Source organism: Tamandua tetradactyla, chromosome 4 (genome assembly GCF_023851605.1).
Source record: "Tamandua tetradactyla isolate mTamTet1 chromosome 4, mTamTet1.pri, whole genome shotgun sequence".
Classification (NCBI taxonomy): domain Eukaryota; kingdom Metazoa; phylum Chordata; class Mammalia; order Pilosa; family Myrmecophagidae; genus Tamandua; species Tamandua tetradactyla.
This window is the reverse complement of record NC_135330.1, coordinates 21,303,450-21,315,873: the sequence shown is the minus strand read 5'-3', so window position 1 is coordinate 21,315,873 and position 12,424 is coordinate 21,303,450. Positions and strand designations below refer to the sequence as shown.

Below are 12,424 nucleotides of genomic sequence, written 5' to 3'. Positions count from 1 at the left end.
CAGAAACGGAATGGCTTTTTAAAAGGGGAATTTAATAAGTTGCGAGTTTACAGTTCTAAGGCCAAGAAAATGTCCCAATTAAAGCAAGTCTATAGAAATGTCCAATCAAAGGCATCCAGTGAAAGATACCTTGGTTCAAGAAGGCTGATGAAGGGCCACGGTGGCTCAGCAGGCAGGAGTGCTTGCCTGCAATGCCAGAGGACCCGGGTTCATTTCCCGGTGCCTGCCCATGTAAAAAAAAAAAAAAAATTCAATGAAGTTCAGAAGTTCAGGGTTTCTCTCTCAGGGTTTCTCTTCCACCATGAGAAAGCACATGGTGAAAATAGTCACAGTTTCTCTCTCAGCTGGAAGGGCACATGGTGAGCAAGGCATCATCTGCTAGCTTTCTCTCCTGGCTTCCTGTTTCATGAAGCTCCCCAGGAGGCATTTTCCTTCTTCATCTCTATAGTGCTGGCCTAGCAGACTCTCTTCTTCGTGGTGCTGCAGCATTCTCTGCTCTCTCTGAATCTCTGTCATTCTCCAAAATGTTTCCTCTTTTATAGGACTTCAGAAACTAATCAAGACCCACCCCAATGGGTAGAGACACATCTCCCCTAATCCAGCTTAACAACCACTCTTGATTGGGTTACATCTCCAGGGAGATGATCTAATTACAGATTCAAACATACAGTATTGAATAGGGATTATTCTGCCTTTACAAAATGGGATTTTAATTAAAACATGGCTTTTCTAGGGGACATACATCTTTTCAAACCAGCACACATGGGTAAATGCAAAACTCAATAGTACTGTATCTTCAGTATGTAATTCTGTTCTTTATTTCCTATAAGATATAGAATACAATTAAATAAGAAATAATCATATTTCCTTACAATGGATGCACATAATATAAAGAAGTAATGTTTAACAAAAACAACATAAAGAGGAGAAACAGAGGGAGACTGTGTTTGCTATTGAAGTTAAGTTAGTATCTTTTCAAACTAGTAGGGTATAGACATAGGTTGTTTATTACAAACCCCATGGTAAACACAAAGAAAATATTTAAATATATACAGTAATGGACATGAGAAGGAGAGCAATCATTTACATCACAAAAGATCAATTATACACAAAAGGACGTGGCAATAAATGAAAAGAGAGACAAAAAATGATATGACATAAAAAATAAAAGGACAAAATGGCTGAAGTAATGAAAAAATGGCTTAAGTCCTGTCTTATCAGTAATAACATTAAATATAAATGGATTAAACTTCCAAATCAAAAGACGCAAATTGACACAGTGGATAAAAACACACAATTCAACTATGTGTTGTTTACAAAAGACTCCCTTAGACACAAAGACACAATTAAGTTGAAAGGATGGGAAAGAATATCCCAGGCAAATAATAACCAAAAGAGAGCTGAGGTAGCTATGTTAGTATCAGACAAAATAGATTTTAAGTAAAAAAAATAGTTACAAGAGACAAGGAAGAGCACTATATATTATTAAATGGATTCATACACCACAAAGAAATAATCATAAACATTTATGCACCTAACCACAGTGTCTCAAAACACATGAGGTGAGCATTGAAAAAAATGAAGGGAGAAATGGACACCTCTATAATAGTAGTTGAAGACTTCAATATACCACTTTCATCAAAATATAAAACATCTAGACAAAAGATCCATAAGGAAACTGAGAACTTGGACAATAGGATAAATGAACTAGATGTAACAGATATATACAGAACACTGCACACCCAAACAGCAGAAGACACATTTTTCTCAAGTGTACATGGATTATTCTCCAAAATAGATCACATATTAGGTAGCAAAACAAGTCTCAATAAATTTTAAAAAATTTAAATTATACAAAGCATCTTCTCCAACCTCAATAGAACGAAACTAGAATCAATAGCAGGTAGAGAAGTGGAAAATTCACAAATATGTGAAAGTTAAACAACAAACTAAATGATCAAAGGGTCAAAGGAGAAATCACAAGGAAAATCAGGAGATAACGTTAGAGAAATGGAAATGAGACCACTTATGGGAGGCAATGAAGGCAGTACTCAGAGGAAAATTTATAGCCCTAAAAGCTTACATTAAAAAAGAAGAAAGAGCTCAAACAGAGACCTAACCATACACCTGGAGGAATTAGGAAAAAATAAATAAAACGAAACAGAACAGTGAGCTAGACCCAAAGCAAGCAGAAGGAAGGAAATAACAAAGATTAAAGCAGATATAAATGAAATAGAGAATAATAAAACAATAGAGAATTAACAAAACAAAAAAAATTGGTTCTTTGAAATGATCAATAAAATAGGTAAAACTTTAGACAGACTAACAAATAAAAAAAAAGAGAAATGACACAAATAAATTCAGAAATGAAAGGGGAGACATTACTACTGACCCCACAAAAACAAGTACCTTAAGATATGATGAACAATTGTGTGCCAATAAACTAAACAACCTAGATGAAATAAACAAATTCCTAGAAATGTAAAACAACCTACACTGACTCTAGAAGAAATAGAAGAGCTCAACAGAACAGTAACAAAGTAAAGAGATTGAACCAGTAATCAAAAACCCTTCCACCATTATGCAAATGTTCAAAAAAATGATCATGGTTGATGAATATGCAATTATGTGATGATATGGTGAGCCATTGATTGTACACCATGTATGGAATGTTTGTATGTGAAGAATGTTTGGATACGTTTTCTCAATAAAAACAAACAAACAAACAAAAAAGCCTCTAACAATGAAAAGTCCAGGACCAGACAGTTTCACTGGTGAATTTTACCAGTCATTCAAAGAACTAACACCAGTGCTGCTCAAACCCTTCCAAAAAATTGAAGAGCAGGGAACACTTCCCAACTCATTCTATGAGGACAACAGCACCCTAATACCAAAGCCAGATAAAGATACCATAAGAAAAGAAAACTACAGCCCTTATCTCTTATGAATACAGATGCAAAAATTCTCAAAAAATACTAGCAAACCTAATCCAATAGCACATTAAAAGAATTATACACCATGATCGAGTGGAATTTATTCCAAGTATGCAAGAGTGGTTCCACATAGGAAAATTAATTAATGTAATATGCCACATTAATAGAATGAAGGGAAAAACCCACATAATCATTTTAATTGGTCATTTAATTCAAACAGAATTAGACATTGGACAAAATTCAGCACCCTTCTTGGTAAAGCACACAGAAAATTAGGAATAGAAACAAATGTTCTTAACATGAAAAAAGGCAAATATGAAATACCCATGGCTAGTATCATACTGGAAGTTCTAGCCAGAGTGATTAAGCAAAAAAAGAAAAATGCATCCCAAATAATAAAGTTTGACAAAACTCCCCCTATTTGCAGGTTGTATTAGTTAGGGTTCTCTAGAGAAACAGAATCAACAGGGAACACTTGCAAATATAAAATTTATGAAAGTGTCTCACGTGACCGTAGGAATGCAGAGTCCAAAATCCACAGGGCAGGCTGCGAAGCTGATGACTCCAATGGATGGCCTGGATGAATTCCACAGGAGAGGCTCACCAGCCAAAGCAGGAATGGAACCTGTCTCCTCTGAGTCCTCCTTAAAAGGCTTCCCATGATTGCATTTAGCATCACTAATTGCAGAAGACACTCCCCTTTGGCTGATTACAAATGGAATCAGCTGTGGATGTAGCTGACATGATCATGACCTAATCCTATGAAATGTCCTCATTGCAACAGACAGGCCAGCACTTGCCCAATCAGATGAACAGGTACCACAACTTGGCCAAGTTGACACCTGTCCCTAACCATGACACAGGTGATGTGATCCTATACATAGAGAATCCTGAAAAATCCACAACAAAGCTGTTAGAGCTAATAAACAATTCAGCAAAGTGGTGGGGTACTTGATTAATATGCAAAAATCAATAATAATACTAATATTAAGCTTTCTGAAGAGAAAAATCAAGAAAAAATTACATTTATAAGAGCAATTAATTTAATAAAATATTTAGAAATAAACTTAACCAGGAATGTACAGGTCTGTACATGGAAAACTACGAAATGTTGCAGAGAGAAACTTAAAAAGAACTAAATAAATGAAATGTGGTCAAGGATTGGAAGACTTAATATTAAGATGTGGCTTCTACCCAAAGCGATTTACAGATTCCATGCAATCCCAATCAATATTTCACCCTATTTGCAGAAATGGAAAAACAGTCATCAAATTTATATGGAACTCTACTCACTTCATCGACAAAAACTAATTCAAAATGGATCTAAGAATTAAAGCTATAAGGCTCCTAGAAGAACACATAGGAAAACATCCTCAGGACCTTGTAATAGGTGGTAGTTTCTTAGACCACCAAAAGCACAAACTAAAATTAAAAATTAGATAAATGGGACTCCATCAAAATTTAAAACTTTATCAAAATACATCCCAAAGTAATCTGGGCAGAAAATAAAAGTATTTGCAAGGTCTGCTCTAGGGGATAAGGGAAAAGGTGGAAATATTAAATTTCCCCACCTGAGGAAGACCTGATACTCTCACAAGCATTGGGGGCTGCCAATTTGATGGGCCAGGCCCTTAACCTTGGGGCTGGCCCTTATGAAACTTATTTCTGCAAAGAAGAAGCTAAGCCTACTTATGGTGATGCCTAAGAGTAACCCCCAGAGAACCTCTTTTGTTACTCAGATGCGGCCTCTCTCTCTAAGTCAACTTGGCAGGTGAATTCACTGCCTTCTCCCCTACATAGGACATTCCTCCCAGGAGTGTAAATCTCCCTGGCAAGGTGGGACATGAGTCACAGGGATGAGCCTGGCCCTAGCATCGTTGGAATGAGAAAACCTTCTTGACCAAACAAGGGAAGAGAGAAATGAGACAAAATAAAGTTTCAGTGGCTGAGCAATTTACAGTTGAGAGATTATCCTGGAAGTCATTCTTATGCATTATTTCCTTTTCAGTTTTCAGTGTATTTGGAGTAGTTAGATAAATGGGGCTGTAATCCAATATCCTTGATTCTTGTAGATGATTGAATAACTATAAGAGTGTTAAAGGTATATTCATGGGATTGTGAAAACTGACACTCCCTTTATCCACTGTATGGACAGATAAGTAAAGCGAGACAAAAAAATAAATAAAACACTAAAGGGCATGGGGGATGGCATGTTTTGGGTGTTCTTTTTTACTTTTATTTTTATTTTTGTTCTTTTTGTGAGTAATGAAAGTGTTCAAAAATTGATTGTGATGATGAAGGCTCAGCTATACAATGATACTATGAAACATTGATTACATACTTTGGAGAAATATATGATATATGAATATAATATATCTTTTAAAAAGGCAATTGTACATACTATTTGATTATATGTTGGATGCATGGTCTTCTGGAACAAGAGAAAAGTTGAGTTGTCATAAGTAACTTGCATCTACTGCAAGCTCTGTCAATGGTCAGCCATGTGACTGTGGAAAGACTGTCACTAGTCCAAGCCTATTTCCTTAACTATAAAATAAGAAAAATGATCCATATTCGGTCCCTTATTTTAGAGGGATTGTGTCAGAAATTACCAATGAGAAGAACGTTGAATGTATTAAAAGTATTTTCTTCAATAAACTCTGACTCTTGGATATGTGGAAAAGCAAAAACTTTATCAGGAAAGTAAAAAGACAACCTACCAAATGGGAGAAAATATTTGGAAACCATATATTAGAAAAGGGTTTAATACACAGAATTTATAAAGAATTCCTGCAACTCAAGGATGAAAAGACACTATTTTTTAATGGATAAAAGACATGGATAGACATTTCTCCATGAAAATAAACAAATGGCCAATAAGTACATAAAAAGATACTCAAAGTCATTAACCATCAGGGAAATGCAAATTAAAACCACAACGAGATACTCTCTTATACCATTAGAATGGCTACTATTTAAAAAAAAAAAAAAGAAAACAAGTGCTGGAGAGGATGTGGAGAAATAAAATCACTTGTATATTGTTTTTTGGGAGTGTAAAATGGAACATCTACTGTGGAAAACAATATGGCAATTCCTCAGAAAGTTAAACATAGAATTACCATATGGCCCAGTAATCCTACTTGTAGGTATATAGCCAAAAGAATTAAAAGCAGGGACTCAAAGACATTTGCACACCTTTGTTCACAGCAGCATTATTCACAATTGCCAAAAGGTGGAAGCAACCAAAATGTCCATCAACTGATTAATGCATAAACAAAATGTGTGTGTGTGTGTGTGTGTGTGTGTGTGTGTGTATAGATAGCCATAAGAAGGAATGGAATTCTGATGCATGCTACAACATGGATGCAGCTTGAAGACATCATATTAAGTGAAATAAGCAAGACACAAAGGGACAAATACTGTGAGATCACTTATACGAAATAATCAAAATAAGCATATTCATGAAGTCAGAAATTAGAATACAGATTACCAAGGGCCAAGAGGAAGAGGGAAACGGGGATTTTTTGTTTAATTGGTATAGAATTTCTCTGGGATAATGGAAATTTTGGTGATGAACAATGGAGGCACAATTTTGTGTATATAATTAACACTGTATTCTATATTCAAAAAAAGAAATTTTTGTTTTATATGTTAACACACACAAACCCAAAGAACTGTACAACATAATGTAAACAGTGCACTAAATAGCATAATTATAATAACATTGTTTCATGAATTGTAACAAAGGTACCACACTAATACGAAATGTTAATAATAGGAGAACTGTGTGTGTGTGTGGAAGAGGCGGGGTTCAGTTTGCTAAAGCTGCCAGAATGCGGTATACCAGAAAAGAGTTGGCTTCTACAATGAGAATTTATTAGCTTACAAATGTATAGTCCTAAGGCCTTGAAAATGTTCAAATTAAGGCATCAACAGGATGGTACCTTCTCTAAAGAAAGGCTGCAGCATCTGGAACATCTCTGTCACATGGTAGGGACCATGGCTGGCATCTGCTGGTCCTTCTCTCCTGGGTTTCATTGTTTTCAGCTTCTGACTTCAGTGGCTTCCTCTCTCAGCAACTCCCAGGGCTTTTTCTCTGTGAGTTTCTCTTAATTTCATCTCTCTTAAAGGACTCCAGTAAAAAGAATTAAGACCCACCTTGGGGCAATTCCTCAATTGAAATAACCTAATTGAAAGGTCCCATCTATAATATGTCTGCACCCACAGGCATGATTAAAATGACTTGGGCTTTTCTGGGTATATGGAAATGTTGTACTTCCTGCATGATATTTCTGTAAACCTACAACTGTTCTAATAAAATAATTTTTAAAGTAATCTAGTATTGGTGTTCTCTGTCTATGGCAGATGTTTAAAACTGACTAATGCTTTCTGAGCTTTTGACAGCAGTCCCCTTACCAGCATTGACAGTGCCTCTTTGGCTGTCTCTTTACAACCTCACCTTGACATCTGCATCTACTTTTTCTAATGAAGGTGCCTTATCCCCTGAAAAAAAGTGTCTCGGACAAAATCTCATTTAAAATAAACTAAGGCATAAATTTCTGTCTCTCACTCTGTCACCGTCTATCTCATTCTATATATATGTACAAATAAACATATGCATATATGTATGCATTTACCTTTTAATCTAGCAATCTCTAGTCTAGGAATTTTTCTCAAGAAGACATTGGCAAAAATATGAAACGATATATACATGAAGTCTTATTGGGCCATTATTTGTATTAGTAAAAGGCTGGAAATAATTCAAACGTCCATTTCAAAGGGGCTAGGTTAACTAAACTATAATGCAGCTGTACAACGGACCACTGTGTAGTAAAAAGAAATGAGAAGGAAATTTTATGGAAGGATGACAAAGATACATTGTTGTGTGGAAAAAAACAGGTGCAGCACAGTATGTGGTATGTATAACATGCTATTTTATCTAAAAAAGGGTATAGATGTGTCTATGCCTATTTTAAGAATCTGTCCCAAGGATAGATTGGCAAAAATACGAAATGTCATATGCACAGTTTTTAGTGAGCATATTATTTGTATTAGTAAAAGTCTGGAAACAATTCAAATGTTCATCTCCATCCATCCAGTGTCCAGTAAGTAGTTTCTGGATATTTTAACTAAAAAACCTTTAAGCAATAACAATTCCAGAGCAATTAGCATTCATTAATAGTCTCTAAACAGCATCACTGCATACCAAATAAGAGCTTCTAAACACCATATCCCACTAAAAGGAATTGGGGCTCCTTGGAGAAATGGCTAATTCTGTGTATAAGGAAAGGAAATGCATATGATGATCTTGGAATATCTGATAGTATCAGAAAGCAAGTAAACTGTCAAAGGCTAATAGGATGTCAGTGAGATCCACTTCACATTCACTAGGATGGCTATAACAAAAGGGAAAAATAATAATTTTTGAGAGGCTATAAGGAGGGAGGCAGAGGATAATAATTTTTGGAGAACTGGAACCCTCCATACATTGCTAGTGTAAAAAATAGACACTATGAATGTAGAAATGGGCAGCTGCTTTGAAACCACTTTGGTGGGTCCACAAATACTAAACATGAAATTGCTGTATGACCCAGCAATCCTGATCCTGGGCATGCACTCAAGAGAAATAAAAACATACGTCCACACAAAACTTGTACATTAATGTTCACAGCAGCGTTATTCATAATAGCTTCTGGCTCCTCCCCATGGCTTTCTCTTTCTATGTCTGAATTTCTTCTTATAAAGTACTCCAATGATCTGCATTAAGACCATCCCTCATTCAGTTGGGACACACCTTAACTAAAATAGTGTCTTCAAAAATCCTATTTGCAATTGATTCACACCCACAGAAATGCAGATTAAGATTAAGAACATGTCTAAATTGAGGTACATAATCCAATCTACCACAACCACACATTGTATGATTCCTTCTATATTAAATGTCCAGAACAGGCAAATCCATAGAGAGAAAAACTAGATTAGTGGTTGCCAGGTACTGGGGTGGGGATTGGTGGGCAATATGGGATAACTGCTGATCTGCACGGAATTTATTTTGGGGCTGAGGGAAGTGCTCTAAAATGGATTATGGTGATATTTGAGCAATTCTATGAATATAATAAAAGCCACTGAATTGTACACTTTAAATTGTGAGTGATATCGTACATGAATTATATCTCAATTAATTGCATTTGAAGGGACTCCCACTGATCTAAGATCAGAAAATCTCAGCATCAAAGAGAATGATGGCTGCAATGGATTAAAGCACATCATATATATTTTTAAAATGTATGAATTCATAATGATGCTAAGAACACATACACACACTTTATTGGTCACTAGTGGAGGTTGTTAGGATATCAATTCATGTCTCTGAAATTGATAAATACAGGAAAAGAATCAAGTGTATACTTCTCCTTTCCTGTATGTTCTGTATTTCAAGTTAGCAAAAGAGTTGATGAGGGAAAGTTCTTTATAGCAAAATTCTGGCTAATAAGTGCAAACTAAGTGTTAGAATTAGGAAATTACCATTTTGCAGTCCCTAGCAAAATAGTAGATCTGTGCAATGAATATCAGTGATGCTTAAATCATTAGATGAAAGGTTGTTTGGGAACCTTCATAATGAAGGGCTCAGACAGGCTCCACCTGAACACTAAAAGTGAAACAAGCATACATCACATTTCTCCTGATAGGATGCTATAGGAAGAATTTGACACCAATTTTGAAATAGTCTAGCCAAAAATTTATCCAAGTCTAATCAAGATTCTAAATCTAACTAACACTTTATAAGAAATACAAGGGAGAGTAGACAAGTTAAACAATACCATGAGGAAGCAATCAGCCAAATAAAAAAGTGTGGGATATCCTATAAGACAAATGACCCAGTTTCTGAGCAAATCATTGGTGTAGGAAAAAATGGGGGACTACTATATAATAAAATAAAGCTAGGAGACGTAAACAAAACAAAGTAGTATGACTCCAGGCTGACTCCCCTCCTTTGTTTTCTCCTCCTAGGAAAACAAATTCTTTTTTTGACCTGCTGTTGGTTGAGTATAATTATTCCCAAAGGCAGCCCTGGATCCTGTTGCCACATTCAGCTTCAAACTTTTCATGTAGACATTTTTTTTTTTCCATGTTCCAAGCTTCTCAATTCCTCTCTCACTATGCTTGAGATGGGGGAAAACATCCCACCACCACCACCACTACCACAACTCATCTAAGGTGGAATTCACAACAGTCATTACTCTTTCCAAAATCATCTCCTCTCTGCTCTCCCAAATCCTCACTTTTTATTAAGGGAGTAGCCGTCATTATATTATTCTCACCTTTTAGGGCAGTAGAGTCCTATTTTGCCACAGTATTAAAATTTTGAGCTCTAGGTCAAGAAGCCTAGCTGGCTTCTCTTTGAGCAGCATTACCCCTTCTCCATCCTAGAAAAAAAGTAATAATTAGATTCTTATAAGCTTTGATGAGAACCAAACCTAGGGAAGATGAGACAGCGTGACAACAACTCTAATCCTAATTATATTCTCTGTGAGTTTATAACTTTCCCTGTTTCACTCTGTGACTAGGCTGCCTTTGATTTTTGCTATGACCCTATAGCATCCGTATGGCCCTTGTCCCCTCTTGTGTTGGTTTTGGTTGATCAGTGAAAGTGTTGGAAGAAAAGGAAAACAAAGTAAGCATGTTTGGAACACAGAAATGTAAGGTGGGAAAGAAAAATAGTAAGAGAAAAAACAAAGATGGAATAGTGTGGCAAAAAAAGATGAAGATGGGTTGGGGAAGGTTTTGCCCCTTAGATGTATTTGGTTGTGCATCAGCTTTAATGGAATAAAGCCTCATGACTTGTGGTTGTTATTCATTTATCATGGCCCTTCCTTTGTTCATCAAGGTGGTTCGTACAAATAAGAACACTGAAGCTAAGGAACAAGTACAAGGGAGTTAAAAAATATTGGAAAATGAGGGGTTTATTTTCAAGTGATTGAAAACACTGAAATATTCTTCTTTCCTAATAAATGGTTCTTCAGTATATATATATATAGGTTGCCTTGTTTTAACTACAGGTACCTGGTGGAGGGGAGCTGTGGGATTCCATTTTACTGTGAAGAATTGCTAAAAAACCTTGACCATCACAAAGTACTCATTTTCCATCCAAAGGAGACTGAAGAGAAGACAAATGTGAACTGGAATAGCATGTTCAGTAAGTCCCATCATAACAGTTCTTTCTCACTCTGTCCTTTTGCATAATTAAGTCCTTATGCAGAGAAGGTGGCAAGTATGGGCATTCCATTGATTGCTTATTATGGGATCAGAGGGTTTGGGGAAGACAAGGAATATTGGATTTGATAGTCCAGATTTAACAGAACTTAACGTTGCCTGTGGCTCACTAGACTGGGCTAAAGAATGAATATACCTGTGACACGAGGGAACACTGAGAAAGCTTAAAATGCACAATTTCAGAACTGAAGGGGATTTAGATGTTATCTTGAAAAAAAAACTCCTTTTTTTTCCAGAGATAAAGTTACTGGCTCAAAGTGAATTGTCAACAGGGTCCCATGCTACGTATATGTAAAGAATGATGAAAGGCGGGCCACGATGGCTCAGCAGGCAAGGATGCTTGCCTGCCATACCAGAGGACCGGGGTTCGATTCCCGGTGCCTGCCCATGTAAAAAAAAAAAAAAAAAGAATGATGAAGTTTGAGGTGATGGCAGCAAGGGGGCCCCTGGAGCTTTTAGGAAAATAATTTTAGTGAAGGGAGAGGATTGGAGAATAGGGCAAGGATGGAAGCAATAACAGATGATTAAAGATAACATGAAGGATAAGGAAATGTTTGTGATGGATATACCACTTGTTTCAGGAGTTAGCACTCATGAGAAAATATCATGCTAGCAAAAGCAAATTTTAAAAGAATGAAATAAAATATCTTGACATAAAGGAGATCTGTGTAGGTTGAAGAGATATTTCTCCCATGAAAGGAGAGAGTATTAAGAAAATACTCAACTTTTCTGGCTATTAGGGAAATGCAGATTAAAACCACAATGAGATACCCACCAGAATGGCCATTATCAATAAAACAGAAAATGACAAGTGCTGAAGAGGATGTGGAGAAAGAGGCACACTTATCCACTGTTGGTGGGAATCTCAAATGGTACAACTGCTGTGGAAGGCAGTTTGGCAGTTCCTCAGGAAGCTAAGTATAGAATTGCCATATGATCCAGCAATACCATTACTAGGTATCTGTTCAGAGGACATGAGGGCAAGAATACAAATGGACATTTGCACACCATTGTTTATAGCAGCATTATTTACAATTGCCAAGAGATGGAAACAGCCCAAATGTCCATCAACAGAGGAGTGGCTAAACAAGCTGTGGTATATACATACGATGGAATATTACGCAGCTGTAAGACAGAATAAAGTCATAAAGCATATAACATGGATGGACCTTGAGGACGTTATGCTGAGTGAGAATAGCCAGAAACAAAAGGACAAA

The 12,424-nt window shown here is 36.3% G+C and overlaps 1 protein-coding gene across 5 annotated transcripts in view; it reads left to right on the top strand.

Moving 5' to 3' along the window:
- Positions 1-12,424, top strand: part of ADCY10 (adenylate cyclase 10) — a 130,421-nt gene that overhangs the window by 65,457 nt on the left and 52,540 nt on the right. For all 5 annotated transcript variants that reach the window (XM_077156883.1, XM_077156882.1, XM_077156881.1 and 2 more), the window contains one exon: positions 10,994-11,130. In XM_077156883.1, coding sequence (XP_077012998.1) covers positions 10,994-11,130 — 137 coding nt within the window. The remainder of the gene's footprint in view (positions 1-10,993; positions 11,131-12,424) is intronic.